The sequence below is a fragment of the Bufo bufo genome, chromosome 11 (assembly GCF_905171765.1).
Source record: "Bufo bufo chromosome 11, aBufBuf1.1, whole genome shotgun sequence".
NCBI classification, from domain to species: Eukaryota; Metazoa; Chordata; class Amphibia; order Anura; family Bufonidae; genus Bufo; species Bufo bufo.
Window position 1 is genome coordinate 3,425,947 of NC_053399.1, and position 20,120 is coordinate 3,446,066.

The 20,120-nt window shown below is 50.9% G+C and overlaps 2 protein-coding genes across 2 annotated transcripts in view; one reads left to right on the forward strand and one right to left on the reverse strand.

The window, feature by feature from the left end:
- CEP128 (centrosomal protein 128) overlaps positions 1 to 20,120 on the reverse strand; it is a 182,941-nt gene that overhangs the window by 152,895 nt on the left and 9,926 nt on the right. The window lies entirely within an intron of this gene.
- The window catches only part of TSHR (thyroid stimulating hormone receptor), a 47,998-nt gene that overhangs the window by 789 nt on the left and 27,089 nt on the right, over positions 1 to 20,120 (forward strand). Inside the window, exons 2-4 of the mRNA XM_040411242.1 lie at positions 534 to 739; positions 10,886 to 10,957; positions 12,293 to 12,367. Coding sequence (XP_040267176.1) covers positions 576 to 739; positions 10,886 to 10,957; positions 12,293 to 12,367 — 311 coding nt within the window. The 5' untranslated portion in view covers positions 534 to 575. The remainder of the gene's footprint in view (positions 1 to 533; positions 740 to 10,885; positions 10,958 to 12,292; positions 12,368 to 20,120) is intronic.

The following is a 20,120-nucleotide window of genomic DNA, read 5'->3' on the forward strand; positions in this document are numbered from 1 at the left end:
TCTAATCCTATCCTATGTGATACTGTCTGCTGAGCTGTGTATCTTACCCTATCCTGTGTGATACTGTCTGCTGAGCTGTGTATCTAATCCTATCCTATGTGATACTGCCTGCTGAGCTGTGTATCTTACCCTATCCTGTGTGATACTGTCTGCTGAGCTGTGTATCTAATCCTATCCTATGTGATACTGTCTGCTGAGCTGTGTATCTAATCCTATCCTGTGTGATACTGTCTGCTGAGCTGTGTATCTAATCCTGTCCTGTGTGATACTGTCTGCTGAGCTGTGTATCTAATCCTATCCTGTGTGATACTGTCTGCTGAGCTGTGTATCTAGGTGTGATACGTCCCTCTGTTTTAGGGTAGGCTGACATGTATGGCCGCCCTGCAGGGTGTAGGGGCAGCACAGGAGACGTCTTGGAGACCCCTGGTGACGTCTGCAGGTCGCTGGCAGATCAGAATGTGTGGGGGTGAGGGCTCTGACCAGTTGTAACACTGCAGTGACCCCAAGAGCTTACAATCTGTATTGTTCTGCAGGAGTAACGAGTCCTCCTTGTACTGACTCATGTGACTGCAGAGATGCTGCTCCATCTGCCCCTCTTTCTCCTGTCCCTAATCCTCCTGGAAGACGTCTCGGCCACCAGCTGCCCAGACCAGTGCAGATGTGAGAAGGAGCCGAGCTACAGCGTCACCTGCAGGAATCGATCCACCATGCCTGAGCTGCCGCATGACAGCGAGATCCTGTGAGTACCCGGCCACCACATCGCCCATAGCGCTGTACACACAGAGGAATCCCAATCTTGCATGCCCCAAGAGCTCACAATCTAATCTCACTCCCTGAATTTAGGAGTTTACAATCTATTCTCATGTACAGTCCATCACTCCCATCATCCCTGACCCCAGGAGCTCACAGTCTAATCTCACACAAGGTAACACTCATCATCACAGCACTTTATTGAAAGCCTGTAACTATGTATGTGAACCCCTCCTGTGTGTGCAGTGGGTCCAGTGTCTCGGGGAGCACTGCCATTTCTCTGCACTCAGCGCTTGGACACCTTTGTCTTCACCAGACGTCGCGGGACGAGCAGGAATGTACATTTACTGTACGGCCTCACAAGTGGAAGCACAGACTGTGCAGCGCTGATCCTGTGCTGACCTGCCCCATCTCTACACTGCCTGCACACCCCACCACCAGCACTGCACACATCACTGCCAGCGCCTGCACACCCCACCACCAGCACTGCACACATCACTGCCAGCACACCCCACCAACAGCACTGCACACATCACTGCCAGCGCACCCCACCACCAGCACTGCATACATCACTGCCAGCGCCAGCACACCCCACCACCAGCACTGCACACATCACTGCCAGCGCCTGCACACCCCACCACCAGCACTGCACACATCACTGCCAGCGCCTGCACACCCCACCACCAGCACTGCACACATCACTGCCAGCGCCTGCACACCCCACCACCAGCACTGCACACATCACTGCCAGCGCCTGCACACCCCACCACCAGCACTGCATACATCACTGCCAGCGCACCCCACCACTGCATACATCACTGCCAGCGCCTGCACGCCCCACTACCAGCACTGCATACATCACTGCCAGCGCACCCCACCACCAGCACTGCATACATCACTGCCAGCGCCTGCACGCCCCACTACCAGCACTGCATACATCACTGCCAGCGCACCCCACCACCAGCACTGCACACATCACTGCCAGCGCCTGCACACCCCACCACCAGCACTGCACACATCACTGCCAGCGCCTGTACACCCCACCACCAGCACTGCATACATCACTGCCAGCGCCTGCACGCCCCACTACCAGCACTGCAGTTTTCTCTGTATCGCACTTCTGCATGTTACATGGTCTCTCTATCTATAGAGACCGCCCTGGGAGGTATCCATCATCTGGTTATACCCCCATTACTGGCTGATATATCTTGTCAGACCGGTCTCTAGGGATTAAGGGCCTATTTTATACTTATCCCTAGTATATCTTCCCTCATCTCCCCTGATGAATTGCCCTCAACTTCGGTTATTAGGCAGTGAAACATGCGTGTAGGGAGTTTTTCTTTTTAGATCCTTTAGGGACAATAAGTTTATTTTTGTAAGGGACAGGTTCCGGACGGGGTCGTCCTTGTAAGGACGAGTGCCCTGTGGTGAGGCTGCTACCTATTCTTAGTAATAGGGATACTCACATTAGTCAGCCGTAGGGCCTTTACAGGGACCCTGCACACATGTGCATCACTGCCTGACATCATCATTTTTTCATTTTTTATCCAAATGGAGAAACCTCAACCGAAGGCTTGTCGGGGGTGAATGATCCGCATCCTATTCCGCGGTACTGGTAGGACCAACGGTTACTGGTGCCGCCGTGCACTAATATAGTGTATTTGTTGTATTCTCGTAATTTTTCATTTGGGATAGATACCCAGGTGAATTCTAGGGTTTATATTGTATTTCTATCCCAAGGTTTGTCTTGCGCACACTTTATTTGGGAAATATTTTTATGCGCATTATTAATAAATGTTAAATTTTAGATTACCCACCTTCTGAATTATGTCTTTACCCTTGGTAATCTGGAGCGCTGATCTATTATTGGTTTGACCTCCTTTTTCAGTATATATAGTTTACTGCACACAACTGCCAGCGCCTGCACGCCCCACCACCAGCACTGCATACATCACTGCCAGCGCCTGCACACCCCACCACCAGCACTGCATACATCACTGCCAGCGCACCCCACCACCAGCACTGCATACATCACTGCCAGCGCCTGCACACCCCACCACCAGCACTGCATACATCACTGCCAGCGCCTGCACACCCCACCACCAGCACTGCACACATCACTGCCAGCGCCTGCACACCCCACCGCCAGCACTGCACACATCACTGCCAGCGCCTGCACACCCCACGACCAGCACTGCACACATCACTGCCAGCGCCTGCACACCCCACCACCAGCACTGCACGCCAGCGCCTGCACGCCCCACCACCAGCACTGCATACATCACTGCCAGCGCCTGCACACCCCACCACCAGCACTGCATACATCACTGCCAGCGCACCCCACCACCAGCACTGCATACATCACTGCCAGCGCCTGCACACCCCACCACCAGCACTGCATACATCACTGCCAGCGCCTGCACACCCCACCACCAGCACTGCATACATCACTGCCAGCGCCTGCACACCCCACCACCAGCACTGCACACATCACTGCCAGCGCCTGCACACCCCACCGCCAGCACTGCACACATCACTGCCAGCGCCTGCACACCCCACCACCAGCACTGCACACATCACTGCCAGCGCCTGCACACCCCACCACCAGCACTGCACGCCAGCGCCTGCACGCCCCACCACCAGCACTGCATACATCACTGCCAGCGCCTGCACACCCCACCACCAGCACTGCATACATCACTGCCAGCGCCTGCACACCCCACCACCAGCACTGCATACATCACTGCCAGCGCCTGCACGCCCCACTACCAGCACTGCACACATCACTGCCAGCGCCTGCACACCCCACCACCAGCACTGCATACATCACTGCCAGCGCCTGCACGCCCCACCACCGCACACATCACTGCCAGCGCCTGCACGCCCCACCACCAGCACTGCATACATCACTGCCAGCGCCTGCACGCCCCACCACCAGCACTGCATACATCACTGCCAGCGCCTGCACGCCCCACCACCAGCACTGCACACATCACTGCCCGCACCTGCACACCCCACCACCAGCACTGCACACATCACTGCCAGCACCTGCACACCCCACCACCAGCACTGCACACATCACTGCCAGCACCTGCACACCCCACCACCAGCACTGCATACATCACTGTCAGCACCTGCACACCCCACCACCATCACTGCACACATCACTGCCAGCGCCTGCACACATCACTGCCAGCGCCTGCACACCCCACCACCAGCACTGCATACATCACTGTCAGCACCTGCACACCCCACCATCACTGCACACATCACTGCCAGCGCCTGCACACCCCACCACCATCACTGCACACATCACTGCCAGCACCTGCACACCCCACCACCAGCACTGCACACATCACTGCCAGCGCCTGCACACCCCACCGCCAGCACTGCACACATCACTGCCAGCGCCTGCACACCCCACCACCAGCACTGCATACATCACTGCCAGCGCACCCCACCACCAGCACTGCATACATCACTGCCAGCACCTGCACACCCCACCACCAGCACTGCACACATCACTGCCAGCGCCTGCACACCCCACCACCAGCACTGCATACATCACTGCCAGCACCAGCACTGCATACATCACTGCCAGCACCAGCACTGCACACATCACTGCCAGCACCTGCACTGCACACATCACTGCCAGCACCTGCACTGCACACATCACTGCCAGCACCTGCACACATCACTGCCAGCGCCTACATACCCCACCACCAGCACCGCATACATCACTGCCAGCGCCTGCACACCCCACCCCATACATCACTGCTTGCACCTGCACTGCACACATCACTGCCAGCGCCTACATACCCCACCACATAGATCACTGCTAACACCTGCACACCCCACCCCATACATCACTGCCAGCGCGTGCACACACCAGCACTGCCTGCACCTGCACACCCCACCACATTCATCACTGCCAGCGCCTACATATCCCACCACCAGCACTGCATAGATCACTGTACACCCCACCACCAGAACGGCACACATCACTACCAGTGCCTACATACCCCACCACCAGCACTGCATACATGACTGCCAGCACCTACCTATGCTTACTTATCTAGACAAATCACTGCTACCAAAGGTGTCAGTCCCAGCTGTATGGCCCCCTCCTGCATTATTTCCTACCGCACATAGGCTGAGTATTACCCCCTCCCCCACACAGGATGAGCACATTGACCTCCCAGGCTGTGTGCATTGCCCCCTTGGGTCCTGGGGTGGACAGAGGCACTGGGCTGTGATCGAATCACTGTGTAGGATGAGGGAGTTATAGTCATTAATAAGTAGGTAGGTCCCTGGCTGTGTGTGAGCAATGGCCTCATTATATAGAGGCGACCCCCGCGTATGCCCAGACACAACCTTCCTGCTCTGGGGATGGCCGGAGCTCGTCATCTTTGTCCGGCTCCATGAAGGGGTTAGTGCTCCTCTGGAGACAGGGCCTCTCTGTGCTCCGAGGGGCCCGGACTCACATATAATGGAGTGATGTCCAACCACAGCTACTGGGTGACCACTCCAAACTCACACACTGTTCACACCTCAACTGCAGCCTGACGTCCCTGCATCGTCTCACTGTTTCCTTTCAGCCGGTTCTTTGTTATATTAGCAGGGCGACAACTAATATGGCCGCCATCACCACGTCCACAAGGGTTGTTTCTGTATTTCTGTGGTTTATAGTTTGTGTGGACGCCATTACTGTGAATGTAATTAGACCAACAAGTAATAGATGTGAAGTCTACGGCCCCTCGCCATGTGCAGTGCCACCGGCGTCCATTAGATGGCAGCAGTGAGCCAGTGTCCAGAAGTGGCACGCACTAACATATATGTAGCTGCGGTATAACCCCTATCATCCCTGACTCCTGGCAGGACAGAAGCGCTCATTGCTGGGAGCTGGGTCCTGTCCCTCACCGCTCAGCTCCCCGCGCTCCTCCCCTCCTTCAGGCCGGCGGCGCACAGAATGGTGAAGCAGAAAGACTTCTCCCCGATCCACCATTTAGCCTGCAGTCCGTAAATCTGTATAAACTCCACCCACACAGGGCTGCAGAGCGATCTGTGCCTGCAGGGGAGAGAGGACTGTGAGCTTCAGGAACGGGACAAGGGGAGTAGTTACTGTGTGAGGACTTTATTACTATGGAGGAGACACAGAGGACTTTATTACTATGGAGGAGACACAGAGGACTTTATTACTATGGAGGAGACACAGAGGGCTTTATTACTATGGAGGGGGCACAAAGGGCTTTATTACTATGGAGGGGGCACAGAGGACTTTATTACTATGGAGGGGGCACAGAGGACTTTATTACTATGGAGGAGACACAGAGGACTTTATTACTATGGAGGAGACACAGAGGACTTTATTACTATGGAGGAGACACAGAGGGCTTTATTACTATGGAGGGGGCACAGAGGGCTTTATTACTATGGAGGGGGCACAGAGGGCTTTATTACTATGGAGGGGGCACAGAGGGCTTTATTACTATGGAGGGGACACAGAGGACTTTATTACTATGGAGGGGACACAGAGGACTTTATTACTATGGAGGGGGCACAGAGGACTTTATTCCTATGGAGGGGGCACAGAGGGCTTTATTACTATGGAGGGGGCACAGAGGGCTTTATTACTATGGAGGGGGCACAGAGGGCTTTATTACTATGGAGGGGGCACAGAGGGCTTTATTACTATAGAGGGGGCACAGAGGGCTTTATTACTATGGAGGGGGCACAGAGGGCTTTATTACTATGGAGGGGGCACAGAGGGCTTTATTACTATGGAGGGGGCACAGAGGGCTTTATTACTATGGAGGGGCAAAGAGGGCTTTATTACTATGGAGGGGGCACAGAGGGCTTTATTACTATGGAGGGGGCACAGAGGGCTTTATTACTATGGAGGGGGCACAGAGGGCTTTATTACTATGGAGGGGCAAAGAGGGCTTTATTACTATGGAGGGGGCACAGAGGGCTTTATTACTATGGAGGGGGCACAGAGGGCTTTATTACTATGGAGGGGGCACAGAGGGCTTTATTACTATGGAGGGGGCAAAGAGGGCTTTATTACTATGGAGGGGGCAAAGAGGGCTTTATTACTATGGAGGGGGCACAGAGGGCTTTATTACTATGGAGGGGGCACAGAGGACTTTATTACTATGGATGGGGCACAGAGGGCTTTATTACTATGGAGGGGGCAAAGAGGGCTTTATTACTATGGAGGGGGCACAGAGGACTTTATTACTATGGAGGGGGCACAGAGGACTTTGTTACTATGGAGGGGGCACAGAGGGCTTTATTACTATGGAGGGGGTACAGAGGGCTTTATTACTATGGAGGGGGCACAGAGGGCTTTATTACTATGGAGGGGGCACAGAGGGCTTTATTACTATGGAGGAGACACAGAGGGCTTTATTACTATGGAGGGGGCACAGAGGGCTTTATTACTATAGAGGGGGCACAGAGGGCTTTATTACTATGGAGGGGGCACAGAGGGCTTTATTACTATGGAGGAGACACAGAGGGCTTTATTACTATGGAGGGGGCACAGAGGGCTTTATTACTATGGAGGGGGCACAGAGGGCTTTATTACTATGGATGGGGCACAGAGGACTTTATTACTATGGAGGGGCCACAGAGGTCTTTATTACTATGGAGGGGGCACAGAGGGCTTTATTACTATGGAGGAGACACAGAGGGCTTTATTACTATGGAGGAGACACAGAGGGCTTTATTACTATGGAGGAGACACAGAGGACTTTATTACTATGGAGGGGGCACAGAGGACTTTATTACTATGGAGGGGGCACAGAGGGCTTTATTACTATGGAGGGGGCACAGAGGACTTTATTACTATGGAGGGGGCACAGAGGGCTTTATTACTATGGAGGGGCCACAGAGGTCTTTATTACTATGGAGGGGGAACAGAGGTTTTTTTTTTACTATGGAGGGGGCACATAGGGCTTTATTACTATGGAGGGGGCACAGAGGACTTTATTACTATGGAGGGGGCACATAGGGCATTACTACTCTGGAAGGGCCACAATGGAGATTATTACTATGGAGGGGGCACAATGGGGATTATTACTATAAAGGGGGCACAATGGGGATTATAACTATGATGGGGGCACAATGGGGATTATTGCAATGAAGGGGGCACAATGTGGGCATAACTACTGTGAAGGTTGTACAATGAAGGCAATACTACTGTGAGGGGGTACAATTTTTTTAAAGTATCGGGGACGGGGTGCCAGAGGAAGGACCCGCCCCGGGTGCCAAACACCCTAGGCACACCACTGACTCCTGGTACTCTGATAATATAACTCCACGCTGCTTGTGGCGCCTCCACGATTGATACCAATTTACAGCACAGGCTGTGGCAGAGAACGCTGCAAAAATGTGCTGATTAGGCCGAATGCACGCGGCCGAGGGCGGTCCGTGGTATGCCGGGCTGGATTCCTGTTCAGAGCACTCGTATAGTGTATTACAGTATTGCAGCGGCGACATGAAGCGCACGGCGTCATAGCAACCAATGACGCCGTGCGCTCCTGCTCTGAACAGGAATCCAGCCCGGAATACCACGGACCGCTCTCAGCCGCGTGCATTCGGCCTTATCAGGTATTCTGGATTATTAGGCTGCCACGGATTCTGGTACAATTACTTCATGTTATCAGTGGATTCCAGATTACCACAATGTATGTCACATGCCGGGCTTCCAGAAGCTAGGCTATCAGATGGCGGCCTGTCAGGTGCCGGACAGTCGTAAACCGGGCCGTCAGGTGCCGGACAGTCGTAAACCGGGCCGTCAGGTGCCGGACAGTCGTAAACCGGGCCGTCAGGTGCCGGACAGTCGTAAACCGGGCCGTCAGGTGCCGGACAGTCGTAAACCGGTCCGTCAGGTGCCGGACAGTCGTAAACCGGGCCGTCAGGTGCCGGACAGTCGTAAACCGGTCCGTCAGGTGCCGGACAGTCGTAAACCGGGCCGTCAGGTGCCGGACAGTCGTAAACCGGGCCGTCAGGTGCCGGACAGTCGTAAACCGGGCCGTCAGGTGCCGGACAGTCGTAAACCGGGCCGTCAGGTGCCGGACAGTCGTAAACCGGGCCGTCAGGTGCCGGACAGTCGTAAACCGGGCCGTCAGGTGCCGGACAGTCGTAAACCGGGCCGTCAGGTGCCGGACAGTCGTAAACCGGGCCGTCAGGTGCCGGACAGTCGTAAACCGGGCCGTCAGGTGCCGGACAGTCGTAAACCGGGCCGTCAGGTGCCGGACAGTCGTAAACCGGGCCGTCAGGTGCCGGACAGTCGTATATCGGGCCGTCAGGTGCCGGACAGTCGTATACGGGGTTGTCACATACCGGACTGTTGGAAGTCAGGCTCTCAGAAGCTGGATGGTCAGACACTGGACACAGTCGTGTAGTTGGTCCTGTCTCACTCCCTGGCGCAGCGCCCTCCGGTGCCGCGTTGATTGCAGTTTATTTGCACAGCACAGCGCTCTCTGGTTCAGATCATTGGGGGAAATATCCATGGCTACTGTTTATTTAACTGTCTCTGCGCTGATTTGGCTGCATGGCTGACTGAGCATTGTGCGGCCCTGAATAAGAGCATTGTCTGGGGGGAGGCTTGTGCGGGGCCCCCAACATCCTGCCGCTTGTCTCCCCGACCTCGCACATATCGGGATATTGTCCCTTTAATATGCCCGAGACAGCGGCGAACGCTGGAGGACGGAGGTGACTACTGGGGAGGGGGCTTCATAATGGACCTGATCCCCAGTACATCTAAGCTACTCATGTGTGATACTGTCTGCTGAGCTATATAACTCATCCTACCATGTGTGATACTGTCTGCTTAACTATGTATCTAAGTTCAAGCATGATACTACCTGCTGAGCTATGTCTTTAATAATTTTTATGTTTGATACGGTAGCTAATCCTACAATGTGTGATACTGCCTGCTGAGCTGTGTATCTAATCCTATTGTGTGGGATACGGTCTGCTGAGCGGTGTATCTAATGCTATTGTGTGGGATACTGTCTGCTGAGCGGTGTATCTAAGCTTCTCCTGTGTGATAGAGACCTGTGCAGCACTACTCTCCCCATCATGTCATCAGGACAGGTTGCTCCCCGCCTCTCCCCCATATTACGTGGTGTCCGCGTGCGTTCATGCGGATGGAATTTCCTGGTTGTGTTTACTCGGATCCTTGACTTTCTTTTCCTGAAATGAATTTCTCAGGTTTGTATAACGGCCCTGGTCAGGTGATGTGTGGCCCCGGAACATCTGGTCTGCGTGGTCAGGTGATGTGTGGCCCCGGCACATCTGGTCCGCGTGGTCAGGTGATGTGTGGCCCCGGCACATCTGGTCCGCGTGGTCAGGTGATGTGTGGCCCCGGAACATCTGGTCTGCGTGGTCAGGTGATGTGTGGCCCCGGCACATCTGGTCCGCGTGGTCAGGTGATGTGTGGCCCCGGCACATCTGGTCCGCGTGGTCAGGTGATGTGAGGCCCCGGCACATCTGGTCCAAGTGGTCAGGTGATGTGTGGCCCCGGCACATCTGGTCTGTATGGTCAGGTGATGTGTGGCCCCGGCACATCTGGTCCGCGTGGTCAGGTGATGTGTGGCCCCGGCACATCTGGTCCAAGTGGTCAGGTGATGTGTGGCCCCGGCACATCTGGTCCGCGTGGTCAGGTGATGTGTGGCCCCGGCACATCTGGTCCGCGTGGTCAGGTGATGTGTGGCCCCGGCACATCTGGTCCAAGTGGTCAGGTGATGTGTGGCCCCGGCACATCTGGTCCGCGTGGTCAGGTGATGTGTGGCTCTGGTCCACGTGGTCAGGTGATGTGTGGCCCCGGCACATCTGGTCTGCGAGGTCAAGTGATTTGTGGCCCTTGTACGTCTGCCCAGTGGGGTCAGGTGATGTGTGGCCCCGGCACGTTCAAGTCATGTGTGGCTCCAGCATGTCTGCCCCACATGGTGAGGTTATGTGTGGCCCCTGCACGTCTGTCCCACGGGGTCAGGTGATATGTGGCCCCGACATATCTGTCCCGCAGGGTCAGTTGATATGTGCTGAACACCGGTGCTCAGTTATAATGGTGTGATCGATGTGCTTGTGGGGGTCAGTGTGCTAACCATCTGTGTCGTCTCTGCAGGCGTCTGTTGGAAACACGGATTCCGCTGATTGCCAGAGGAGCATTCACCACTACCCCCAACATCAGCAGGATGTAAGTATGGGGGGCCTATATCATCACCTGATACACATCACTCCAATATTACACATCACCCCATTATAACACATCACCCCACTGTTACACCTATCATCCCATTTTCACACACACATCACCCCATTATTACACATATCAACCCATTATTGCACACGTCACCCTATTGTTACTCTTGTCACCCCATTATAACACCACCCTATTTTTACACCTATGACCCTATTATTACACATACTATATTACACCTATCGCCCCATTATCACACATCACCCTATTGTTACTCCTATCACCCCATTATACACATCAAACACCCTGTGGTCACCTCATATGCCCTGTGGTCTCTTCATACTCTTTGGTGTCACCTCCTACCCCCATGGAGTCACCTCCTACCCCCATGGAGTCACCTCCTACCCCCATGGAGTCACCTCCTACCCCCATGGAGTCACCTCCTACCCCCATGGAGTCACCTCCTACCCCTTGTGGTCACCTGGTCTCGTCACACCCCCTGTAGTCACCTCATACCCCCTTAGGCCATCCTCATACCCCCATGGAGTCGCCTCATACCCCCATGGAGTCGCCTCATACCCCCATGGAGTCGCCTCATACCCCCATGGAGTCGCCTCATACCCCCATGGAGTCACTTCATACCCCCATGAAGTCACTTCATACCCCCTGTACTGACCTCATACCCCTTGTGGTCACCTCATACACCCTACAGTCACCTCATACACCTTGTGGTCACCTGGTCTCGTCACACCCCCTGTAGTCACCTCATACCCCCTTAGGCCATCCTCATACCCCCTGTAGTCACCTCATACCCCCTGTAGTCACCTCATACCCCCTTAGGCCATCCTCATACCCACTGTGGTCACATCATACTCCCTGATGTTATTCCTTCCCCCTTGTAGTCACCTCATACCCCCCCGTGGTCTCCTCATACCCCCCCCCCCCCCCCGTGGTCTCCTCATTCCCACTGTAGTTTCTTTATACCCCTGTAGTCTCCTCATACCCCCTGAGGCCATCCTCATACCCACTGTGGTCACGTCATACTCCCGGATGTCATTCCTTCCCCCCCGTAGTCACCTCATACCCCCCCCCGTGGTCTCCTCATACCCCCCCCTCCGTACTCTCCTCATACCCCCCCGTACTCTCCTTATACCCCCCCGTACTCTCCTCATAACCCCCCCCCCTGTACTCTCCTCATACCCCCCCCGTACTCTCCTCATACCCCCCCCCCCTCCGTACTCCCACTCACTCTTTGGTACAGGCTTGTATACAGAATGATTACAGCACAGTATATCGGATAGTATATAAAGCGGTGGTTTCTGCTCTCTGCAGTTTTATCACGCTGGACACTGAACTGAGGAAAGTGGAATCTGGAGCCTTTCAGAGACTTGGGAAGATCACAGAAATGTGAGTAACCCCGACCCCCCCCCCCCCCCCCCCCCCCCCCCCCCTCCAGTTTCAGGTCCAAGGCATCACATGAAAGGGGTCTTCCTAGGAATGATTTTTCAACCAAAAACACCCAAAAGGCTGTTCAAAGCTAATATACACTCGTTTTGGGAAGGGCTCTGGACAGAATCAGTCTCCTTCCCCCTCTGGTGGCTAACAATATGGTCCCTTCTCACTTCCCCTGCAGAAGGAGTCTTCTCAGGTATACTGCCATGGACTGCCGAGGTTCTACTCTTTACTGACCAGCCTGGCAGAAAAAAATAACAATACAAAATACAAATAAGGAAGCTCACCGGACTATAGCTCAGCCTGCTATACCACCTAGCTATTATCATGAAATGTATAATAATTGGCCGGCTCTATACCACAAATATAATACCATTTAATCACTTTTAAAAACAATAGACATATACTCATATATCATACATATATCTCAAAAAGTTCCTATATAATAAAACACAAATAACTAAAATGTCTTAAAATAATAATATAGACTTTATGTATACCGTCATTTATCATAACATAAAATATAGTCACGGTCCCCCTGTTTATGGTCAGTGCGGAGCTCGCGCAGTATGTTCCACAGCAATAGTAACAGATGCTAGCAGGGTATCCTATTGGGGTTTGCTTATTCAGAGTAGCATTCACAGTCAATTAAATATAAACCTATTGTGGCTGTTTTATATCTTGCAAAGTCACTATTTATTCAGTCCTGAAATTACCACTTAAGCTGGTTTTCATATGAGACGCGGTTATTATTGAGGTTCCTATAGTTGTTACTCGATAGCTCGGTTCCATAAATAATGCAAGCAGTTATATATTGTAGTCTGGCAAATAATGATGTTGTCCGCTTACCAGGATTCCAAAGTTATTGTAGATTTCAATAACAATTGATACATACGTGACCTTGTTTGTATGAATCGCTCTGCTGCTCAGGCCGCTTGTATCCGCGATCTGTATGCGCGTTGGTGCCGACACTTGATACCTGGCGCATGTGTTCTGAAGGTCTTTGAGAAGCTGATTGTGTGTGTGTGGGGGGGGGGCAGAGCCTGACCGCGCTGGATGGTGGAAGCTCGTGAGTAGCGCTCCCGCCACCAAGCCTCAACAAAGCCCTTAACCAAGCACACTAACCTTACCAGGATGGTTAAAATCCAACCGAAAAACTCCCTGGGACGCATTGAAGGCTCCTTCAGACGACTCCCCGCTCCAGAAAGACATGGAGAAGTTAATCAGCCGTTTCAGCAGGCCGGGTGCGCTACCAAGATGGCGCCCCGGCTGAAAGACTCAGCGCACCATCTTACCGAAAATCGAGCGCTGGACACCGACGCAACAGAGGTGATCTCCCCTCTGAGCCAAGAGGTGAGCGGTTCCACCACTCTTACCAGATGCTATCTGGACGAGGCTCTGCAGAGGGCCCTGGCCCCTATAGCCGCTGATCTAGCGGTAATTAAAACGGGGGTCCGCCATATTGGGGAGAGTGGAGTCTCTGGAACAGAACCAGGACGCACTGCTTACATTTAATTCAGCAGTTAGAGTCACCTTGGACACTCGCCGCACGGCGATTAACAACTCTTTATTACTCCTGGAAGACCAAGAGAATAGAAGCCATAGGAAAAACCTAAGAATCAGAAACCTTCCTAAAGCTACAGATAGGGAGGACTTATTTACCGTCAAGAAGGAGCTGTTTGGGTTATTGCTGGGTCCGGAGCGGGCCGTACAAGTGGTGATAGAGTCCACAGAGCATTACGCCCTCAACCTCTTCCTTCTGATGACCCCAGGGACATAATATGCGGTTTGCTAAGTTTCCGGGACACTGAAGCTATTTTACAGAGATCCAGATCTATGGGGGATATCCAGCTTCTGGGCTCCAAGATACAAATTTACCAAGATCTTGCATCCTCTACCCTCCAGAAAAGGAGAATATTAAAACCTCTCAGAGATCTTTTGCGCTCCTCTAAAATCATGTACCGGTGGCTGTTCCCCTTCGGTCTCCTTATCACACATGGGAACAGACGCTACACTATTCGCTCACCAGAGGACTTGAGGCAGATATGAGAACCTTTAAGCCTGGAGCCTATGGTTCTATCTTCCTGGATCCCCTGGAAGAAGACTTACCTCCTCTACAAGTTCCTCCCAAGTGGTCCACTGTGAAGAGGCAGAAGAACAGAAGACACAACGGGCTCTCCCAGATGGACTCTAATGATTGAACGGGGTCATACCCCTTATATGTTGACATCCTCTCAATCTAAACCTCCCATAGAGGTCTCTTTATTGATAATTTGTCATTCTAGGCCTCCTTAGGAGCAATCCCCCACCATCTCCTACTCCCATCTCCTATCCTTATCTTCCCTTCACTTGTCTGGGTTCTCTGTAAATGCTGGGGCCTAGGTCTCTTTATGCTATGATAGATAATGCCATTATGATCTCCCCTAGGTTAGTCCATTTACCTTACCACTCAAATAATGGGCTCATTTACTGGAGGCTTGGGCAGATGAGGCTAACCCATGTTAGTGCTCTGCCCTATTCACGCGTTTCTGTACACAGTCAGAATGCATACTTATGGAGCCTTTTGGTTTTATAAGCTCCTTTTAGTTGTTGTTTGGTTCTCAATGTTGGATCATAGAACATGTGACACACAGCTTTTTACGTCCTATGTATAATTAAGATGGCCGTTCTAAAATTGAATGTGACTACCTTCAACGTGAATGGGTGTAATAACCCTATTAAGAGAAGTCTCATTTTTCAGATTTGAAGATCAGGTAAAACGCAGATAGCAATGTTACAAGAAACGCATTTTAAGAAAGGTCAGGTCCCTAATCTTGCTCGCTCTTCTTTTCAAACATGGTATCATTCCTGCTATGATTCTGCTTCTTCTAGGGGTGTTAGCATTGGAGTGCATAAAAGTGTTCCCTTCTGTGTGCTGGCGGAGATTGCGGACCCCGTGGGGAGGTACCTGCTTCTAAAGGGTAAGCTGGGAGGTGTGGGGGTCACCTTATGTAACCTTTACGCCCCTAACAGCAATACTTCTAAATGGCTGAACAAGATCTTGCATAAAATATCCATATTTTCCTCTGGTCTATTGATAATAGGTGGGGATTTTAACCTAACCCTCAACCCTCTCCTAGATGCATCCACTCGCAGTTCCGCGGTCTCCTATAGGGCATTGAGGGGGATACTTGGCAGAATCAGAGGTTTGGGTGTATGTGATGTCATACACGCAGATAGGTGTCACGGATGGTGTTGCAGAAAACTAGAAGTCACAAATAAAGATCCAACTGACTTGATCCCAAACTAAGGAACATATGGGAGAGCCCTACAAAAGCCCTAGAGCTCTCCCTGACTGCTCAGCCCATGCAAAGATCTTAATGATAGAAAGTTGCATGCTCCCGTACCTACAGTCGTGGCCAAAAGTTTTGAGAATTACATAAATATTGGAAATTGGAAAAGTTGCTGCTTAAGTTTTTATAATAGCAATTTGCATATACTCCAGAATGTTATGAAGAGTGATCAGATGAATTGCATAGTCCTTCTTTGCCATGAAAATTAACTTAATCCCCAAAAAACCTTTCCACTGCATTTCATTGCTGTCATTAAAGGACCTGCTGAGATCATTTCAGTAATCGTCTTGTTAACTCAGGTGAGAATGTTGACGAGCACAAGGCTGGAGATCATTATGTCAGGCTGATTGGGTTAAAATGGCAGACTTGACATGTTAAAAGGAGGGTGATGCTTGAAATCATTGTTCTTCCATTGTTAACCATGGTGACCTGCAAAGAAACGTGTGCAGCCATCATTGCGTTGCATAAAAATGGCTTCACAGGCAAGGCTATTGTGGCTACTAAGATTGCACCTCAATCAACAATTTATAGGATCATCAAGAACTTCAAGGAAAGAGGTTAAATTCTTGTTAAGAAGGCTTCAGGGCGTCCAAGAAAGTCCAGCAAGCGCCAGGATTGTCTCCTAAAAAGGATTCAGCTGCGGGATCGGAGTGCCACCAGTGCAGAGCTTGCTCAGGAATGGCAGCAGGCAGGTGTGAGCGCATCTGCACGCACAGTGAGGCGAAGACTTTTGGAAGATGGCCTGGTGTCAAGAAGGGCAGCAAAGAAGCCACTTCTCTCCAAAAAAACCATCAGGGACAGATTGATCTTCTGCAGAAAGTATGGTGAATGGACTGCTGAGGACTGGGGCAAAGTCATATTCTCCGATGAAGCCTCTTTCCGATTGTTTGGGGCATCTGGAAAAAGGCTTGTCCGGAGAAGAAAAGGTGAGCGCTACCATCAGTCCTGTGTCATGCCAACAGTAAAGCATCCTGAGACCATTCATGTGTGGGGTTGCTTCTCATCCAAGGGAGTGGGCTCACTCACTATTTTGCCCAAAAACACAGCCATGAATAAAGAATGGCACCAAAACACCCTCCAACAGCAACTTCTTCTAATAATCCAACAACAGTTTGGTGAAGAACAATGCATTTTCCAGCACGATGGAGCACCGTGCCATAAGGCAAAAGTGATAACTAAGTGACATTTTGGGTCCATGGCCTGGAAACTCCCCAGATCTTAATCCCATTGAGAACTTGTGGTCAATCCTCAAAAGGCGGGTGGACAAACAAAAACCCACTAATTCTGACAAACTCCAAGAAGTGATTATGAAAGAATGGGTTGCTATCAGTCAGGAATTGGCCCAGAAGATGATTGAGAGCATGCCCAGTCGGAGTGCAGAGGTCCTGAAAAAGAAGGGCCAACACTGCAAATACTGACTCTTTGCATAAATGTCACGTAATTGTCGATAAAAGCCTTTGAAACGTATGAAGTGCGTGTAATTATATTTCACTACATCACATAAACAACTGAAACAAAGATCTAAAAGCAGTTTAGCAGCAGACTTTGTGAAAACTATCATTCTCAAAACTTTTGGCCACGACTGTAGACTGTGTGACACCTGAAAACCCTATAATAGTGAGGGGACACGACCACCGGTTCCCTGCACTCAATACGGAGGGAGTCAGGGTCACCTAGAATCAAGCCAACAGGAAAACACAAATAAAGGAATAGACTTATCTGAGGAACCAGCAGTTGCAGCATCTAGCAGTGAGCACAATCCAGGAAGTGGTATAAACTGCAAAGTGAAGCAGTATGGGAGGGGATATAAAGGGAGGCGATCACTGCTGGGAGAGGGAGGAGAGATGACGAAACCAAAACAAAAGAACATCATGCAAGAGGTACTGAAGAACGTATGTCAGACCTTCTCAGAGATCTGGCGGTGACAATAGGAGAGATTATTCCTATTACTCACATCCGCATAAGTCATACCAACGACTTGATTATCTTCTCATGTCAGATAGGTTATTGCCCCATGTACATACAGCGGAAATTCACGGTATCACTTTTTCGGACTACGCCCCTGTGTTCCTCCCCTTTACTGTCCCGGGGGTCTCTGGCAGGGAATGGATTTGGACACTTAATCCTACACTTTTAGACACCCAGGCACAATCTGACACCTTAACTAACACATTGACAAATTATTTTACACTTAATGCTGTATCTGAAGCCTCCCCAGCTTCAATCTGGGAAGCCCATAAAGCAGTTATGCGTGGCGAATTTATAGCCTTGGGCTCCCACTTAAAGAAAATGCGTGAAACTTGCCTAAACTCCTTATTGTCCCAAATAGCACTATTGGAGCAGGCCCACAAAAGATCCCTGGCAGTCAAGGACTTACATACCCTGTTAGCTCGTAGGGGAGATCTGAAAGATTTATTAAATATAAAAGCCGCCAAGGCTTATGTAAGAGTCAGGCACAAACAATATGCTCATGGGAACAAAGGGAACAGATTGATGTCGGCTCTTGTCAAAAAACAAAATGAACAGTCCTATATAGCTAAGATGCGTTGTGATAGAGGGGAATTAGTGTCTGATGTTCAAAGAATAGCCAAGATTTTCACCTCATATTACACTGCCTTGTACAATATCCGAACAGATGAGTCCCCGGATACCATTCAGGACAGGATTGATCTTACTAAAAAGTTCTTGGTATCTCTCAACCTACCAGTACTTTCACAGGAAGACAGTGAATCCCTGATCTCTCCTATCACCTTACCTGAAGTTCAAAAAATACTAAATTCAACCCCTTCTGGTAAAAGCCCAGGTCCCGATGGCCTGCCGATCATATATTATAAAAAGTTTTTCCCTGTATTAGGCCCACATCTGGTGACATACTTTACTTCTTTGTTAGGGGGGGTCTCCGCCTGCCAAACAAGCATTAGAGGCTCATATCGTGGTCCTACCAAATCCGAATAAAGACCCTGAACTTCCCTCTAACTACAGACCTATATCCCTCTTGAACACAGACACTAAGTTATGGGCCAAATTATTGGCACATAAAATTGCCCCATTTTTACAAGACCTTGTTTCTCCTGAGCAGACTGGTTTTGTTGGGGGGCGGGAGTGCGGGGACAGCACCTTCAGAGTCCAGATGTTAATACAACATGCTCTGCACACTAATAGCAGCCTGACTCTGATGAGCACAGATGCCGAGAAGGCTTTTGACAGGGTAGACTGGAGATTTATGGAGGCTACCCTACACAGACTCGGATTCCACCCTAAGTTTGTTGGGACGGTGCTGTCCCTGTACTCTGCCCCTCATGCAAGAGTGCAGGTCAATGGCATACTTTCCCCTCATTTCAACATCTCTAATGGCACTCGCCAGGGCTGCCCATTGTCCCCTACCATCTTTATACTTTGTCTGGAGACCCTTATTCAGGGTTAATCAAAGGGATTAATAATTGGTTCCATACAACACTCGGTGGCAGCCTTTGCCGACGATATGTTGCCGATTCTGTCTGATCCAGTTACCGCCTTCCCAGAGATCTTAAAACTATTACATGATTTTGGCCACTTGTCCAATTTTAAAATAAATCTCCCCAAGTGCTCGGCTATGGGAATCAATGTACCAACTAACACCATTTCTTCATTGTCTATCACCTTTCCCTTCAAATGGGCACATTCCCATATTAAATACCTAGGTGTTAATCTAAAGACCCCAGCCAATTATTTCATTTAAATTACTCTGCCCTTCTATCTGACATCCGTGTACAATTAATGGACTTAAAGATTCCCCACCTTTCTTGGATAGGCAGGAAAAAACTATTATAGACTTATGTTCTCCCTAAACTACTTTGCATTCTTCAGACCCTGCTTATTTCCCTACCCAAATCATATCTGTTGCAAGTGCGCAGACTCTTCATCTTTGGAGGAATACTAGGCCTCGTGTGTCTTACAATCTCCTCTTCCAACCAATTTCTAGAGGGTGTTTCGGTTTGCCAGACATACAGAATTATTACCTAGCTAACCTAATGCGGTAACACTCCGAAATACTGAACCCCTACTCTCGCAAATTGGGCTGCCATATAGTTGGCAACACATGGGGCCCGTCGGAGTTGGCTAGACTTTGGACAACCCCATCTTCTGTTGACACTATGGGTTATAGATCGAACCCTACATACCTTGGTATTTGTGGTGCCTGGAACAATGTATCCCCCCTCTTAGAACTTCCCCGAGGCCCTTCTCCCTTCATGCCCATGCGCTTGGTTCCTTACTATCTACATGGTAGCTATAGAGATGATCTCAACTTGTGGCCCAGCTTCAGCAACGAGGCTGTGGGGGATGTATTGAAGGGCAATGTAATGCTGTTTTTTTTCTCTTTCCCAGACACATTTCAA